Source organism: Diceros bicornis, chromosome 23 (genome assembly GCF_020826845.1).
Source record: "Diceros bicornis minor isolate mBicDic1 chromosome 23, mDicBic1.mat.cur, whole genome shotgun sequence".
NCBI classification, from domain to species: Eukaryota; Metazoa; Chordata; class Mammalia; order Perissodactyla; family Rhinocerotidae; genus Diceros; species Diceros bicornis.
The window spans coordinates 17,492,851-17,512,191 of NC_080762.1; the positions used below are offsets into that span (position 1 = coordinate 17,492,851).

At 38.7% G+C, this 19,341-nt stretch overlaps 1 protein-coding gene across 3 annotated transcripts in view; it reads left to right on the forward strand.

The window, feature by feature from the left end:
• MCM9 (minichromosome maintenance 9 homologous recombination repair factor) overlaps positions 1 to 19,341 on the forward strand; it is an 86,520-nt gene that overhangs the window by 53,363 nt on the left and 13,816 nt on the right. Inside the window, exons 8-9 of one of the 3 annotated variants that reach the window (XM_058566379.1) lie at positions 843 to 1,017; positions 7,459 to 7,840. In XM_058566379.1, coding sequence (XP_058422362.1) covers positions 843 to 1,017; positions 7,459 to 7,498 — 215 coding nt within the window. In that variant the 3' untranslated portion in view covers positions 7,499 to 7,840. Of the gene's footprint in view, positions 1 to 842; positions 1,018 to 7,458; positions 7,841 to 13,153; positions 13,937 to 19,341 lie in introns of those variants that run through there. The other 2 variants (XM_058566380.1, XM_058566378.1) reach the window with 2 other exon arrangements.

Sequence of the window (19,341 nt, forward strand, 5' to 3'; positions counted from 1 at the left end):
CTATGGGGTCTATAGTGGTGTTCCCTCTTTCATTTCTGATATTGGTAACTTGTGTCTCCTCATATTTTACCTTGATCAGTCTAGCCAGAGGTTTATCAATTTTTATCAACAATAGTTATTATAAGTACTCATTATGTATCATATACCTTTTAAAGAGCTTCATTTATATTCTATTTGAATATCAAGAATTTGTGAAATATTTTCTATTGTTATCCCCTTTTACAGATGAATAAACTGAGGCCTGGGTATATTAGGAAACTTGCCTACAATATGACAGCCAGAATGACAGATCCAGGATTCAAATCCGAGTCTAGGTGACTTCAGAGCCTTTGCTTTTGACCACACTGCTTTATTCACTGGTATAAAGGATGAATCAAAATCAGAAAAGAAATATGAAGGGAATCCTCTCCCTCACACTGTGACTGGGAGCAAATTTTTCATTTTCATCACTGGATTGTAATATCAATTTTCTCTTGGCCCCTTCTCTGTAAACAGGGTATAGTACAGAACCACTTGTCATAAGATCCCTGGAGAGCTGCTTGCTCCCTCTCAAAGTTTAGACCACTCAGTGAGGATGACCTGCCAAGGAGAGACAGAAAATTTGGGAAATTCTGTTTTGCCACAAAATACTCAATAACACATATTAGATTTTCAGAACATAGGATCTTCTGAGACCTTCCAGTGACTGGATAGTTGTCCTGATGCTATCTGTTCTTGGTAGACTAGAAATAAAGCCCTTGACTCTATGTCCTTCCCTTTAAAATGTAGGTATTTATTTCCCTTCATAGATATAAGAAATGCTTTTGAAAATAAAAGCTGACATGGCTCACTTGTTTCCTTAGGTCTGACGGTGACTGCTGTAAAAGACTCAGGAGAATGGAATTTGGAGGCTGGGGCCTTAGTCCTTGCAGATGCAGGCCTCTGCTGTATCGATGAGTTTAATAGCCTCAAAGAACATGACAGAACCAGTATCCATGAAGCAATGGAGCAACAAACCATAAGTGTTGCTAAGGCTGGGTAAGAGTTTCTTTTCTTCAAAATCTATGAGAATAGTAAGATTAGTTAGTGTATGATTATGGAAAGATGTGAACCTTATTGAACTGCTAAGTATGTTTGGTCCTCTTAGGTATTAAGTTATTACCCTTTAAGACACACATTAGTTTTCCCATGGAGGTGTGTGAGGAAGTAAAAATGAGTTGTTGGGAAAACTAAAGTATAAATGTTAGTTGACTTAATTCATGGAGGGGACTTATGAAGAGCTTTCAATATAGGATTCAGCTCATTCTCTCAATCAGTAATTGTGCGTCTACTCTGGGCATATTACTGTGTTAGGAGTTTTGTTAGACTCAAAAAGGAAAAAAACATTATTTCTGCTTTCAATGGCATTCTCCCTATATATCCTAATGGAAGGTTGATCACAGCATATGAAAAACTAAATAATAATATATGTTAGCATAAGATGAAGTACCTGTTGTGACTCAAGGAGGCTCAGGGGTTGAGGTGTATGAGTCCCTGTACACATGACCAATGAAGAGGATAAAGAGGCAGGTTCGGGTAGAAATCCATATACCCAGGCCCTGAGGTGGTTATGGGAAGCTTATCTGGCTACAAAGGCTGACCATCACGCAGGCCAGGTCATCCAAACAAAGGACAGAGCTAGAACTATCTCAGCCCTAATGCTTCTGTTACAGGTGTGAGGCCAGCTGATCAGGCAGATAGGGCTGCTAGCAGAGTCTTCAAACAGTAGTGGGTGCTTGGGAGCCAGACAGATACTGGTGTGTATAGATTCTGTGAGATCTATTTATATACACTCACCAAAAAGGAAGACGGGGGCAGGTAAGAGCAGGATATAGCCCAGAGGAAAAAGATACAAGAAAAAATTAGGCAAAACCATTATCCAATCTGTTCATTTCACTCCATATGTATTCATTTGGAGCTGCTATATGCCAGGCACTGTGCTAGACACTGAGAGGTACAGAGATGAATACAACACTGTCCTTATGTGTTCGCTATTTTGTTGGGAAGGATAGACAAAAGAGCAGCAGAGTGGTGAGTCCTTAATGGACGTGTTATGAGAGAACATACTTTAAAATAATTATTGCTTCTGTATTGCTTCTGAACTGTTTATCAGGGGAAATGAGAGATATACTTTACTAAGTGTCTTCAAGGCTACTTTCTCTTCTCATTATGTCTCCATTTAATTAGCACCTTTCCTGGTTGGTAGAATCTTATAGTGATATGGTTTATTTTGATATGCCTTTTACAGAGGAAATATGGACATTTTGAAAGTTTCCTGGATAATTAATCCTTAGATCAGAGAAACTTGGGATAAATGCTAAGAATCTTATTTTATAAAGGAAGGAAATTAGCAGTACTAGATGATGGGCTACTAATACATCATTAGGAGTGAGAATATTTTAACCACACCTATTGTCTTACCCTCTGCTAAGTGGGAGTTAGTATGAACCTTTTGTGCTATCCGCAGGTATGTCATCAGTTTCAAAAGAAATGTTCGTGTAGCTAAACAGTTCACTTATGGCATCCGGAGGTTGGACAGTCTTGTCATAACCATACCTACTTTGTGCACTGGAACAGTGCTTTCCACACTGTTTGTGGTGAAGGACCAGTTTTATTGTTTGTTCCGATCCATCACAGAGCAATATTTTTGTAAAATATATAATAAGAATTATTTTAAAAAAGGAAATAAAAAAGCAAAGACAGAAAATATAAGCCTAAGTTCTTTTTCCACTTAGGATGTAGAAAGCTGTAAGAGCGTGTCACTCCCATCCCAACAAGAAAAATCCAGATAGCCCACAAAGATCATAACTTTCCAAATCTATCAGAGAGCTGAGTTTACCAGGAAATCAGTAGAACTTAATCCCGAAGTGTGACAAGCCCCTCCCAGGAGAGATGAGGCACACAAACTGTTCACCTTTGACAGAACGTGAGAGGAAGAGGTGGCTGCCGGTGAAGCAAATCAGAAGAAATAACAAAAATTTTTTGAACTGCCTGCAGTCCAAGCATGGGCTAGCATATCAGTCTAGAATAACCAGGAGCTCCAAGCACAAGGGGAGTTCTCACTTGCAAACCCTTCTCTGTGGATCTCCACCAGGTACTCAGAAGAGAAGTTGGTCAGGGCAGAAGACTCAAGAGACCTCCCCCCCCTCAACTCTCATGCAGGCCTGAGAGGTGACTGCTGCTGGGGAACAGACACAAAAGCCTGCTGCTTCCCCAGACACAGTTCTCATCTGAAGCAGAAACCTTAAATCCCTGGGGACAGGACAATAGTGCTCTCATCCCCAGGGCCTCTGGGGGAAGGGTAGAGGCAAACACGCCTTTCTGCTTCAGGAGGAGGTTAGAGAATCTTCCTTCCCTCCCACAGGAGCCAGGCAGAAAGTGCTGCTTCCAGGAGAAGGGTAGAAGCAAAACCATCTTCCACCAAGGAAAGGGCCATAAACGCCCTTGGGTCCAGGATCCTGAACCAACACAAAACAGAGGTCTGTACCATTGGGAAAGGGACAGAAAAACCCTTCCTGCCCGAGAACCACCACAGATACCTGGCAGGGTTCAGCTGCCACAGGTGGGAGGGACAGAAAGGCTCACAACTCTTCAGACCGTCTCCTCCAAGAGTGGGCACTCAGACCCTGCCTAAGACCAGGGGACCAAGAACCAACCCGGCCCCCAAGTAAGCCTCTGAATAACAAGCAACAGCAGTCTGCAGCTGGGAGAGGTGCCAGAGTGTGAAAGAGACCCCCTCTGCAGTGCAGGTGTGCAGTGACTGCTAAAGCAGAGCAGCAACACTGAGAAGCATCTTCCAGCTCGGCAGTACAACCCCACACTAGGCACAAGGGGGTGGCAGCTCGACAGTGAAAGAATTTGGAGTCTGTGGTGCGCTGAGGGTAAAGATAACAACAATGCCACTACCTGGATCAACTGTGATAGCCTTAGACTCTACATGAAAGGGTATAATATTATTTGAAGATTAACTATGATAAGTTACATATGTAAACTCTAAAACAACCACTAGAAAATAAAAGAGGCGTAATTAAAAAGCTAGTTATAGAGATAAAATGGGATCATAAAAAATAATACAAAAGAAGGCAGGAAAAGAAGAAAAAGGGAACAAGATGAGAGATTTAAATTCAACCATATCAATAATCATATTAATAATAAATCATGTAAACAATTAAAAGGCAGAGATTGTAAGAGTGGATAGAAAAGCAAGACCCAACTAAATACTCCCCTCAGGAAACTGACTTTAAATTCAAACACACAGGTAAGTTAAAAGTAAAAAAATGAGAAAATATTCTATGGACACTCCAAAACCCGAGCAAAACATTACAGGAAAGTAAAACTACAGACCGATATCCCCCATGAACAGAGACATGAAAATTCTTAACAATACTTTAGTGAATTAAACCCAGCAGTAGATTAAAAAGATATACACTGTAATCAAGTGGGACTCATTCCAAGAATGCAGAGTTGGTGTAACATTTGAAATCAATCATTGTAATCAACAATATTAACAGAATCAAAAAGAAAAAACATATCATCCCAATAGATGTAGAAAAAATATTGGACAAAATTAAACACCCATTAGTGATAAAAATTCTCAGCAAACCAGAAGAAAAGTCCCTCCACCTGTTTAAATGGCATCTATGAAAAACCTACAAGAAACATCTCCTATTTAATGGTGAAAGACTGAACGTTTTCCACTTAAGATTGGGAGCAAGTCCAGGATGTCCAATCTTACCACTTCTGATCAATATTGTACTGGAAGTCCTGGTCAGTTTAGTAAGGCAAGAGAAAGAAATAAAAGACATTCAATTTGGAAAGGAAGAACTTAAAACTGTCTGTATTTTATATGATATAGTGTCTACATAGAAAATCTCAAAGAATCAAAAAGGTATTAGAACTAGTAAACTAATAAACTTTAAAAAGTCATAGAATACCAGGTTTCTGTATTAAAACCAGTTGTATTTCTGTATGGTAACGATGAACAATTGAAATTGAAGTAAAATACATCACATAATAGTATCCACAAACTCGAAATATCTCGGGATAAATCTAGCAAAATGTTCTAGATTTTGACAATAAAAATGCAAAACATTGATGAAAGAAATTAAAGAAGACCTAAATAAATGGAGAGCTACCAAGTTTCATTGATCAGAAGACTTAATATTGTTAAGATGTAAGTTCTCCCCAAAGTGATCTATAGAATCAATGCCATTTCAATCAACATCCCAACAGAGTTTTTTTGTAGAAATTGACAGGCTGATTTTAACTTTTATGTTGAAAAGCACAGGATCTAGAATAGCCAAAATGACTTTGGAAAAGAAAAATTTAGAAGGCTTAATTTACTTCAAGATTTACTATAAAACTACAGTAATCAAGACAGTGTAGCATTGGTGTAAGGAGAGATATAGGTCAGTGGAAGACAATACAGGTTCAGAAACAGACCGACAGATATAAAGTTAATTGATTTTTAGGAACGATACCAAGATAATTCAATGGAGAAGGGATAGTCATTTCAAAAAAATGGTACTGGAACACTTGGCCATCCATTTACGAAAAATGACCCTTACTTATTAAATGCTTATAACAGCTTTATTCATAATCACCCAAGGTTGAAAATAACCCAGAAATCCATCAACTGGTGAATGGACATTTTGGTACATCGTGCAATGGAATACTACTAGCAATATAAAGGAACAAACTATTGATACATGCAACAACATGATTGAATCTTCAAAGCACCATGTGAAATGAAAGATGCCAGGCACAAAAGACTACATAATTTATGATTCTGTTGATATGAAATTCTAGAAAAGGCAAAATTATAAGGAGAGAAATCAGATCAGTGGTTGCCAGGGGTTGGGGGTCACGGGAGGGAATTGACTGCAGAGGAGCACCTAAAAAAGTTGAATTTTACTGTACGTAAATTATACCACAATAACCCTTAATTTAAAAAATTATAAACCCATATATTTTATTTTTAGATTCAACACACATGAAATCACTGTCAAATTGCTATTGAAGTTTCTAAACACTTACTCTTTATATACTTATCTCCTCCCTGACTGATAACAGTGTCTGAACAGGTACAAGTCCACAGCCCAAGCTTTCACCCTGATGGTGGACTTGCCTGTAAGACACCACCTAAGGATAGATGGGAAGGGGATGGAAAGGATCACAGTGCCAGGGGAGAGGTTACATTTATCATCAGTGAAACCCTTTTTTAAATTGGAGTGATATCTCCCAAAGGAAATAAATTTTTAGTGTGTGTGTGAGGAATATTGGCCCAGAGCTAACATCTGTGCCCCTCTTGCACCATTTTGTATGTGGGATGCCGCCACAGCACGGCTTGACTAGCAGTGTCTGAGTCCGTGCCCAGGATTCGAACCTGTGCCACTGGGCTGGCCCCTCAAAGGAAATAATTTTAAAGAATAATTTTCAGATTGGATTTTTTTTTGTTTATTGGGAAAGGAGAATATATAGAGCTAGAAGACTAGAGACTTGAATTTTATTTTGCTACTCATATTTACAGTCAATTTTTCATTGTTTCTAATTTAAACCATTTGTTAAATGTATAATATGTGTTGAAAGGAGTTTTCCCTGAGAAGCACTTTGAATGCTTTGATTTAATGAACTTTTCTGAAGGGCTTACTTTTTAGACCAATGCACCACGGCAGGCATTGATATTATGGTTGTTATTATGGTAGACATTTGTATGATTATCTTTTCAAGATAAAATTCTTCAAATGTTTCTCTGTTTTCTTGGCTACTACCCAGAGTTTTAATACTTCTTTGAACTGTAGCATAGATCACGACTAGTATGTTAGCCTTCCAACTTCTTTTTATTTATGTAAGAATTTTTACTTTTCAAAACATTTTAGCATATATATTTCATTTAAAAATTACTGTAATTTACTGCATTCCAGGAATTCTAGGATCTTTGTTCTTCTCTAGTTATTATCATTACACCAAGTCTTATCCATTGACTGTCTGGTATAGATGCTAGTGGCATTCCGATTTGTTCCTCCCCCGACATAACTATTTCTGGATTCATAAAGACATTTATACTATTTATTTTTATCATGCATTTTTAAATACACAGTTCCTAAACATTGCATAACTGTATTATTATGCAGTGACCTTCAGTGATTTGCTCCTTTTCTCTCTCCATCTTGAAAGGGTTTCTTGTTCAATTTTGTGACAATATTGTTTAATTACCTTGTAACAACAGAGCTTGGTCTCTGTGGTCTCTGAACTTACTGAACAGTCGCCTTCCAGCCTGTTGCGGGGGTGACAAGGCCACAACATGCTGACGAGCATCTAGTAGTAGCTGCTTTTGCTTCTGAACGTAGTGTTTCCAATGCCTGCTGGCCTGAAAATGTGTTTCAACCAAACGTCACATTTCTTACAGTGTTCAAAAATTTAAACTTTATTTTAAAACAGAGCAGGCATACAACTAGGATTTGAATCTCTTCTACCTTGAGTTGTTATCCTCGATTTCCACACAGAGGCTGTGGCCTGAAACAAGAACCCTCAGGAAGAGCATGTTGCTGTCGAAGAGACCAAACACTTCTCTGGAATGATCTTCCTCTTTGTGAATTCTCGGTAAAATTACCTAAAACTGCCACCATCGCTACTCAGTAACAACAAATATCTAACAATGACAAAAGGAGTGAATATCCCTTCATTTAAAATAAAGCATGCTGTTTTGAAATCAGGGAGTGTGATGCCTCCAGCTTTGTTCATTTTTCTCGGGATTGCTTTGGCTGTTCGGAGTCTTCTGTTGTTCCATATAAATTTTAGGATTCTTTGTTCTATTTCTGTTATAAACCAATGTTACCTCAATAAAAAAAATTAATTAAAAATACATTTACTAATATAAAAATAAAGCAAAACTAAATTGTTAATATTCATTAACAACACAGTTAATTGTAAATTACTAAATTGTTGAAAAGACAATGTGGTTGTGGTGGAAAGAGAATAAGCCTTGGGGTCAGAGAGACCCGGAGTCAATTCCAGCTTCTATTACTACTTTCTGATCTTGTGCGAGATAATTGTCATTTCTTAGCCTCAGTTTATTCGTCTGTGAAATGAAAATAGCAATGTCTTTCTTCCAAAGGTGTTCTCAACTTACTGTTAATATTTTCAACTTAGCGTTAATATATGTCAGTGTCCTGGCTCAGTGCCTGCCATATGGTAAAATACACATAATATGAAACTTACCATCTTAACCATTTTTAAGCATACAGTTCAGTAGTGTTAAGTACATTCACATTGTTGTGCAACTATTTATGTACTTTTTCTAAGACTGTATTTGCTGGCCAGTATCCTCTTAGGCCACAGTGAGAAGATACTTAGGACTCTCCAAAATTATTTTATTTCATATGTATATGAAGGTGTTCAGGACTCTGTGTTTCTGAACTCATTTGCGTCTCCAAAATAGTTTCAGAATTAGTAGACCAACTGCATTGCTAATAACAACCACCACCAAAAAACTGAGTAATATTCAAGCCTTCTTTGCAGTTCTTTCTGTGCTTAGAATATATTTAACTAAGGTTGTCTGTGGTCAGAGTGCGTGTTCAAAAGTTAATTGAATTAATTATTTTCTTTGTGTGGTCATATTACTGATTTGATATACAGTTAGGAAACAGGTTTTTAAACTTATGTTTGTGTTTACTTTTCAAATTTGCTTATTTCAATCTTTTTGGTTTAATTTTATTTTCTGAATTTGTAAAACATGTTTCAAAAGTCAAAACTGTATAAAAAGATATATCAAAGAAATCACAGTCAGATCCCTACTCTTTCCATTATATTGTCTCCTATCCCTTACAGATATGTTTTTCATTGGTTTCTGATTTATCCTTCCTATGTTTCTTTTTTTTTTACAAAAATAAGCAAAAAACACACGGGGGTGGGAGTATGTGTACATGTGTATGCATCTCTCCTCTTTATTATGCAAAAGATAGCATAATGTATGTACTCTTTGGCACTGATTCGGTGTTATCCCATAATTATTGTATGCAGTGTTCTCATTGTCAATTCTTTATATATTTTTTAGAAATTCTGCAATTCTGGCTTGTACGTCTGCTTTATCCCAAGAGTTGTTTTTAAAAAGAGTTTTTTAATCTCTAGGTAGAAGGACCTTTTTTTATTTATTTGTTTTTTGATGTTGTTATTAATTTCTAGTTTTATTGCATTGTGGTCAGAGAATGTTGCTTGTATTATTTCTACTTTAAGGAACTTCATGAGGTTTTTTTCTTTGTGGCTTAATATAAAGCCAGTTTCATGACTGGCCCATGAATGCTTGAGTAGTTATATTCTCTATAATCAGAAGGTAATTCACACACACACACACACACACACACACACACACACAAACTGTACCTTATGAATGATGTTGTTTAGGTCTTTTGTATCTTTACTTACCCTTTGTATGTTTGATGTGTCTTAGACTGAGAGTGGTATGTTAAAGTCTCTTATTATTATTGTGTGTCTGTCGGTTTCTCTTGGCATCTCTCGTAATTTCTGCTTTATGAAAGTAGTTGCTGTGGCTTTAGCATTTGCGCTTCTTTGTCTAAATGCTTTATGGCCTGAATTTTACCTTGCCTAGTATCAAAATTGCAACTCCTGATTTCATATTATTTGTGTTTCCTAATATATCTTTTCTCATTCCTTTATGTTTAGGCTTTTGATTTCAGTTTGTTCTCTTGTATACAGCATAGACATGGTTTTATTTTATTTTGCTTTCCTTTACAAATAACCTGAAAATCTTTTTCTTTTAATGTGTGAGTTAAGCACATTTACATTTGTTGGTATTACCAATATGCTTGGTGTCAACTGTCTCAGTTTTTAAACTTACTATGTTTCTTTCCCTGTGTTCAGCATTTAGAAAGGTTTGCATTTTTCTTATACATTAGGGGTTGGCAAACTTTTTCTATAAAGATGCAGATAGGGGCCAGCCCTGTGGCATAGTGGTTAAGTCTGGTTCATTCCGCTTCGGTGGCCTGGGTTTGCAGGTTCGCATCCTGGGTGTGGACCTACGCCACTCATCAGCCATGCTGCAGTGGCAGCTCGAATGTAAAGTAGAGGAAGATTGGCACAGATGTTAGCTCAGGGCTAATCTTCCTCAGCAAAAAAAAAAGGGGGGGGGAGGATCATAAAAAAAAAAAAATCTAGATGGTACACATTTTAGGCTTTGTGGGCCATACAGTCTCTGTTGCAACTACTCACCTCTGCTGATATAGACAATATGACTGCATCAATGTGTCTATGATGCAGACAGAACAAAAGAAGCTATAGACAATATGTAAATGAATGGGTGTGGCTGTGTGCCAGTGAAACTGTATTTACAAAAACAGATGGTGAGCTGGATGTCACCTGCCAGCTGGGTGTAGTTTGACAACACCTGTTCTAGGACTTACCTTTAAAAAATACCCTTAATACTCAGTGGTGTAGTGGTTATATTCATGTGCTCTGCTTCGGCAGCCCAGGGTTCACGGGTTCAGATCCTGGGTGTGGACCTACACATCACTCATCAAGCCATGCTGTGGTAGTGTCCCACATACAAAATGGAGGAGGATTGGCACAGATGTTAGCTTAGGGTCAATCTTCCTCACCAAAAAAAAAAAAAAAAAATACCCTTTATAATTTCTGCTGCCCCTTTATCTTCTCTAGGGAGCTTTAAATAATAGCCTTTGACTTTGTTCCCCATGTCGTAACCAATGACTTGTTCTACTTCCTCCTTTCTCCCTTCTCTTTTCTATTTAAAAAATGGCTGTATTGTTTATACTTTGTCAGGACAAACAGCACTTATATACTCTTCTTCCATTTGTATCCCTTCCTTTGTTTTGGTCTTAGATCTGAAGTTAAGTGTGTTCAGTGCCCACCATCAGTCCTCTTGCTGGAGCAGCGCCGTCGTCTCTTGGTTGAGTGAAGCTCGTCCTCTGACAGATTCCTTGGGAAGGGTTCCTGAGCACTGTACTGAGTTTGTGCATGTTTCAAACTGTTTTTCATCACTTTGATACTTGAAGGACAGCTTGGCTGGATATAAAGGCCTAGCCTTACACTTTCTTTCCTGCAGTCTTGCCTTGTATGTTGCTGTTGGCCATTCTGATGCACTTTGTTTTGTAGGTAATTTGATTTTCTTGCCTGAAGGCCTAAAAGGATGTTTTTCTTTATATTTTAAATGTGTAATGTTTTTCTAGGCTATGTCTCAATTGATTATTCTTGGTCAGTTTTTCTAGATGTTAGTGAGCCCTTTGAAATGTAGAAGTCTTCTTTTCTTTCTGGAAAATTTTCTTGATTATAGTTACTTTTCTTGAACTATATATTAGTTCTGTTCTTTGTTTTGTTTTTTTCCAGAAATTCTACTTACGTGTATGTTAGGTCTTCTTTGCCTAGGGTCTTTAGCAACCAATTTTTTTCTTAGTCTTTTTAGCTCTTTTGTATTTGTTTTTATTCTCTTGGCATTTTTATTCCTCTCCTTAGCTCCCTTTATTATATTTTCAGTCCTGTCTGTTCTCTCTTTGGCGCCTCAGATTTGAATGTTCATTTCTGAAATTATTTTGTCTTGCTCCCTCTCCCCATTTTCTTCCCTGAATCATCTCTAGATATACATCTTTCTTGTTTTCATGCTTTTCTATTCTGAGTTTTTGAATTTCTGGTTTGGAGTGGTTTTTCACATATGCAAATGTTCGTTTAAGGATATTTAATTCAAGTGAGGGTATTATATACAGATTTCTTCTACTTTGTGGGTTTTTTTGGGGGGGGAGAGTGGGATAGGGGGTTTTATCAACTGAGGTATTTTCACTTTTGTAGTAGTTTTATATGGATCTTGCATGTTATTTCCATTCATTTTGAAGTGTCCTATCTTTTCCTGAGTCATTAATAATAGGTAGTCTATTAAGGTGATGGTGAGAGGTTTGGATGGTATGCTAGCTTTTAGTTCAGAGTAATCTTAGCTGAGTGCATTTTACTTAACAGATAGTGTTTTTTCTAAGGTTTAAGGGAGATGGTTGATGTGTCTTCTGAATTTGTGTTTCTCATTTGTTTCATCATATCCACTGCTTGTCTCCTTCTTCCCGTGATCACCAAGACTCCAAGGGACTCCTGCCCCTTGTAGGTCACCTCCATCTACTCCAGGACCCTTCCCAAAGCTGCCACCTGGAGTCCCAGGAACTGTCAGGTCACTGCTTTGATTCATGGGGTCTCAGTATTTCCGCATCCCGTGTGGGCCTCTCTCATTCTAGGGCTGGCTTTATCTATGTTCCACCATCGTGAGGAGCCCACCGCTCTCGCCTCCTTTTCATGAGTCTCTACTGATCTTTCTCTCCCAGTACGGATTCTAGATTCGCCTTGTCTGTTTGTCTGTATACATGTAAAATGAAGTTTGTTGGATTCTCTCTCACACTGTTATTTTTTGTTTTGTTTTATGGGCTTATTTGCTCTCCTTGTTTATCTGTAAGGTCTCTGGAGGATACGTTGAGAGATTTGGATATAAGCAGCTGCCATTATCCTATGGAAACCTGGAAATCAACATTTTGTTTTTTAAGTTATTCGTTTTTGTTGTTTAACTCATAATACCAACTTTTACTGTATATTTTTAAAACATAACCCATGTTTTCCTTGAACCATTTCTAGAAAAATTACTTTTTCTAGAAATGAAAAGAGATAATTATCTACAGTTATTTCAAAGGGCTCAGCTATAAGGGAATTAGACTTGTTCTGTATCCTTTAGAATCAATGGCTAGAAAGTTCAGGGAAGCATATTTAGAATCAGTGCAAGGAAGACTTCTTAGTGGTCAGAGCTACCTAGAGATCAAGTAGGCTGCCTACAGGGTTACAGAGATCTTCAAGTTTAGACTAGAAAATATGTATATAAGGAATTCAAGCATCTAATGAGTAAATGAATAACCTATAAGGTGCCCTTGGGCTGGCCCACAAACTCAGCTGTGACAAACAAATTCAGCTGCTGGCTGGTTATGAAACCTCCTAGCAATGTCTGAGACAGCACCCTGTAATCAAGCACTTTATTTCTACGGTGAAACTTATGAATTCTCACACTAAATGGGTTAAAGAGTCACGTCAATTTAGGTCAGATTTTGCTGCCAAATTAATTATGAAAAACTTGCTTTTTCAGAGCTTTTTGGATTTTGAAATTGTGATAAGTGAATATGGCCCATCATCATCGTCGTCATCATCATCATCATCATCATCATCAGGCTCCTGCATCCATCTAGGAACCCTGAGCAGTCAGCCAAAGCAGGATTCTGCTCCAGATGAAGTAGTGAATGCTACAGGGTGGATAACTATAAAGGCTTTTTGAAGTTATAATGAGACTATCTCAAGTTACCTGAAGTAGACCTTAAGCCAGGCCTGCTGTACACGGGATAGCCAAAGCTGCGTCTTTTGGTGACTGGAACATAATTTGGGGGATAGGAGTTTGTTCAAAGTAGATATAAAATAGCAGCTGTATATTCTCTTGCCACTTTAGCATCAGAAATGTATTCATCTTCAAACCCGCTCTCCCATTGTTGTGAGGCAGATACTTTCTGTGTCACTGATTTTTTTGTGTTTGTGGGTCTTTTAGACTCATTCAGCTCTCCCTCTTGTGTCCATTTCAAATACCCCCACGAGAGGCGCAGTTAGATACTACCATCCCTATTAGAAGATTTACGTAAGACCAGCTCAGAGGCCTCTGGCCAGTTTATGGATTGACTGCTCTCGGGTCAGGTTCCAGTCTCTGTTCCGATCAGCTGCTCCTGTATGGCAGTTTACATAGAAGGGATTGTGGGGTTATGTGTGTGGTGGGCATGCCAGTGGTTGGCCTATCCAGGACTATAATGAGGACAAAAGAATCACTTAAGGAATATACCAAAGAACAAGTCACGCAACAATTGTCAGTGCTGGTAGATTTGTCATTGCTGGGAAACAGTCCCATTGCTGGGACAGATTGAATGGCTTTGTGAATCAGCCTAAAAAGGAGGTAGCTCCTTCTGAGAAAAGTCTTGAGCTCAGTAGGTTTCAAAGAGACAGACAAAAAAGATGGCAGGGTTTTTAAAGACAGTACTTAGTCGCCTGTACATAGTGAGCTATAGACTCTTGGTCAAGCTCTGTAGTATTTACAATTTCTCCCCAGATCATAGTCACCACCAGTTATATGATCTTTTTTCCTCTATCCATGTTGTCCTTTTAAATTTTTTTCAGTTTCTAACTTTTATTTTGACATAATATCACTGAGAGAAAAGTGCAAGAATGGTACATGTTGGTTTTGCTCTCGGGCCAGCAGTTAAGTGTGCCCTCCGTCAACAGGTACATCTGTCATCTGCTTGGTGGTAGGAACCAATGAAAACACTCTTGGAGTTCCACTTTAGCTCATGTGTTCATTTTTCATAGCACTTACTCTGTGTGTCACTCTACAATTAAGAAAAAGTTGGATCTGCCTCCAACAGTAGCTCATCTAATTTTTTGGCTAACAGCCTTCAGAATATTAAGTTCATTCTCCCTAAGTAGAAGCCTGTTAATCATCCTGATGCAAAGAATATAGTCTATTGCCAAATGCAGGACTCTTGAGGAAATGTCACTAGAGACGTAAAGCATATCAAGATGTTAATTAATAGTAGATGAGAAGGGTTAAGTGTAAAAAAGGAATACTTAATCACGTATTCTACCAAAATAAAATAAAGATACTCTGAATTTTACCCTTAAAACACCTTACCTGCTCCTCACTCTCCAGTTCAAAGACTTTTCCTTTGGCTAGCAATACAAAAGCTTCTACAGTCTTTTGTCCATTAACGTCGGGGATGCGTTCTGAGAAATGCGTCGTTAGGTGATTTTGTTGTTGTGGCAACATCATAGAGTATCCTTACACAAACCTAGATGGTATAGCCTGCTACACAACCAAGCTCTATGATACTAATCTTACGAGACCACTCTAATATATGCAGTCCGTCATTGACTGAAACGTCATTATGCAGGCACATGACTATATACCCTAGAATAGAAGTGTTTCGCTGAGCTATCATCGTCCACATCTTCTCCAGATTTTCCTTTGAGATGCTTCATACTTTGCAACATCATTTTTAGGAACTCTTGAATATATCTGCTTTTACTTTCTCTCTCTCATGTCTCGGGTGACTAAAGTCTGATTGATTTGTGAAGGAGTTTTGATTTGAGTTATAATGTCCTTAAGGATTTAGTGTGAACTACTGGATCAGAATTTCTGGCTGGTCTTGAAGGGTGCAGGGAATTTCTCAGAGATTTTTTTTCAATGTGTCACTTTATATAAAATGCAGAGAGTTAGAGAATTCTTTTAAAGAATAAGAACAGCACACTTAATTGTTCATATAACTGTGCCAGTTCCACAGATTGGTTTTTGAATTGAGGTTAAACTTTATGGGCATATCCCTTATGGCATGTTATAAGCCGTACACCCACCACTCAAATGCACACGTGGCTAGGAGGGAACGAGTCGGTATGATTTCTGCGGTGTAAAAGCTTATTATGGGTAGTCAGAAAAAAATGCTAAAACACTCAGGATGCCTAGAGTCTACTAAAATGTAACTTATAGTGTCGTAACCAAAATATAGATCTTATTGAATCAGTACATGTTTGAGAAGACCAATAATTTTGTTGACCTTGGCTTATGTTATTTAAATCTGAACGCATTTTAAAGTTTGGGAGTTTAATACCTTACATTTTGTCCTGTGTGCTTAATGAAATAGAGGAGGAAACCAAGAAGCAAATGATGCAGTATGAGCTTAAAAAATATTTGAATTCACCTGTTTTTAAACTCTGCAAATCGCTCTGTGTGCCTGGTAAATGGCAGCACAATGCCGCACGACAGTGTGAAGTCGTGTGAGAGAGCTTTCTGTGATGATGATCTTTAAGGCTGTAGAATGCTAAACTAAATCAGGATTTGGGAAAGATAATGTTTCATTATTTTCAAGGTTCTTTTCAAACTTAACTGGGATAGCATCTCATCAAGGGTGGGGTATCAGTAGATTCTTAAATAATAGAGGATATCCTCTCTATTTGCTGAAGACACGTTTTAGGAGAAAATTTGACCTTGCAATTATGTAGTTGGCGCCACTAAATTATACTCACATGCTGAGGTAGGAAGTACAGTCTAAAATTTGAAAATAGCAAGATGGCAATTTATTGTTTTGCTCAATAGCACTAAGCAATGTCATGCTCTCTGCTAGCTACTAATACCACAAAGATGACAAGACAAGGCCTTGATTCTCAAGATGCTCACAACCCTGTAGCGGGACAGACAAGTAAACATTTACTGTACACTGCGATTTTAACAGCCATAGATCCCCACTCGGCTGGTGTTCAGATTTCTAGCCCACACCAGGCTTACCGATCAGAATCTCAGGTAGAACTGGGAGTCTGTATTGTTAAAGCCCACCGCGGTTCTCATTGCCGAGCCAGGCATAGGAACCCCTGCGCCAGGGTAAGATTGCTTCATGCCCTGGCACCATTTGCCTCTTGCTCCCAGGATCTTGTGAAGCTGCATCTCTGATGGCGTCCTTCACAGACTCGCCTCAGGTTAGAGGGAAAGGCGGGGAGAGGAGGGAGCAAGTCCTTCTACCCAACCCCACTGAGAGGGCTCTGACCCCTCCGGGACTGAAGGGCTGTGGCACAGGTTGAGAAGTGTTCCTTAGAGGCATCCAGGCTTGCCACCAAGGTGTGAAAGTGTGAGTTCAGATCACGCCCTTAGAGAATTTTCTGTTCTTTCTAGATAATATATACCAACAATACTTTCACCCCTTCCTCTTTCCTATTCCTACTGCTTGTAAATCTCTTGTAACCACTCATTGAGTTAACCTAGATGTGAAAGGTAGTTTGTCAACTTGATCAACCTTGAAAAATGAGGGAGGGTGTGTGTACCTAGCATTTAAGATTACCCAAAACTGTAAAATGTATTGTGAGAATATCATTAATAAGCTTTTATTTTGTATAATTTTGTGGGGTTTTTCACTCCATTTTTTGGGTGGATTTCTTTAGGGGGTCAAAGATTGTTTTTTACAAGCATATCATTTATTTTGATCCTTTCCTCTAACTGACTTTTCTTCATAACAGCTTTGAGATATAATTCACATACCACATAAAATCCATCTTTTAAAGTCTACAATTCCAAGGTTTTCAGTATATTCATAGAGGTGTACAACATGACCACTGTCTAATTCCTGTGCATTTTCATCACACCAGAGAGAAACCCCGTAGCCTTTAGCTGTCACTCCCCATTGCATTCTCTCCCAAGTCCCTGGCAGCTGCTAATCTACTTTATGTCTCTATAAATCTGCCTCTCCTGGACATTTCATATAAATGAAATCATACAAGATGTGACTCTTTTGTATCTGGAAACTTTTACTTGGCATAATGTTTTCAAAGTTCACCCAGGTTGTTGCATGTATCAATAATTTGTTCCTTTTTATGGCCGCTTCCTGGCTTGTAGATAGCTCCTTCTCTCTGTGTGCTTGCATGGCCTTTCCCGGGTGCATGCAGATGGAGAGAGTGAGCTCTGGTCTCTCTTTCTTTTATAAGCACATTAGTCCCGTTTTGGGGGACTCTACCCTCATGATCCCATCTAAACCTCTTACTTTCCTAAGGCCCCAACTCATAATATCATCACACTGGGATGAGGACTTCAACCTGGGAATTTTAGAGGAACACGAATATTCAGTCCATAATAGCCACCATTACTTTTTTTTCAGTATGGCAAAAAAACATAAAATATATCATCCTAGTTATTTCTTTTTTTTTGGTAAGGAAGATTGGCCTTGCGCTAACACCTGTTGCCAATCTTCCTCTTTTTGCTTGAGGAAGATTCGCCCTGAGCTAACATCTGTGCCAATCTTCCTCTTTTTGCTTGAGGAAGATTCACCCTCAGCTAACATCTGTGCCAGTCTTCCTCTATTTTGTACGTGGTCGCCAGTACAGCATGGCTTGATGAGCAGTGTGTAGGTCTACGCCTGGGATCCAAACTTACAAACCCCAGGCCGCCTAAGCAGAGCACACTGAACTTAACCACTGTGCCACCAGGCCGGCTTCATCCTAAGTATTTCTAAGTGTGCAGTAGTGTTAGGTATAATCACATCGTTGTACAACCAATCTTCAGAACTCTTTTCATCTTGCAAAAGTGAAGCTCGATACCCATTAAACAACAACTCTCCATTCTCCCCTCTCCCAGTCCCTGGCAGCCACCATCTTACTTTCTGTTTCTATGAATTTGACTACTCTAGGTACCTCATATAAGTGGAATCATACAGTGTTTATCTTTTGTGACTGACTTATTTCACTTATTGTAATGTCCTCAAAGTTCAATATATACCACATTTTGTTTTCCATTCGTTCATCCATGGACGCTTGTGTTGCTTCCACCTCTGGGCTATTGTGAAATAGTGAACATGGGTATGGCCTCTATTCCTCTTTTATTCAACTTAATGGTGGCTACCTTGAGGCCATCTAAAGCTGAAGGCTTCACCCTTAATCTGGGTCACTTTATACAACTGAGAAAATTTACTAGGCCTTTGTTGTTTCAAAGACCTTTTCAGTCTTGCCTCTTAACTATCTGGGGTCTAGAAGCAATTGTTTTTCCAACCCTTCAAAGCCTCGAATTTCTGAGCTGTCTATTCTCTTTCATTAATCCTTGAAAACGGTCATTTCTTTCCTATGCTCATCTCTTTCCTGCAATATTTTGTCAAAGGAAGTTTTTCTTGCTTATATCACAAGCTGATGTGGGTTGAGGGTAGGTTGCTCTGCCCCACACCATCATTCAGGGCCCAGGCTCCCTCCCTCAGGTGGCTCTCTGATTCTAGGACCTTATCCTCGTCTATACTCTGGTAGCAAAGACAGAGAAAACCGGGAAGGTTGCACAGGAAGGGTTTAGGTGCCCACCTGGAAGGGGCATATGTTGTTCTACCCCCATTCCATTGGTGAGACTTGTTAACACAGTCCAACTTAACTGTAAAGGAGGATGGGAAATATCATCTTGCTCTGTTCCCAGGGAGAAAGGAAAACAAAGTTTGGTGAACACATAGCAACCACTGCCACAGGCTAGAGCTAAATTTGGAAATGCCAGCATATAGATGGTGATTAAAGCCATGAGTGAAGACGGGGCTCACCTGTAAAGGATGTAATGAGAGTAATGGGAGACCATCACAAAGACAAGGGCACTTTCAGGAGGGCCTGTACTGGTAAAAATAATTTATGTAACCTAACTTTACAATGTTAAGAAAAATTACTGCTATGTTTGTAGGAAAGTTTAAACAAGTGGATTAAAAATGGAACAGTAGCTTTTTCAAAAACTGGAATGTTATC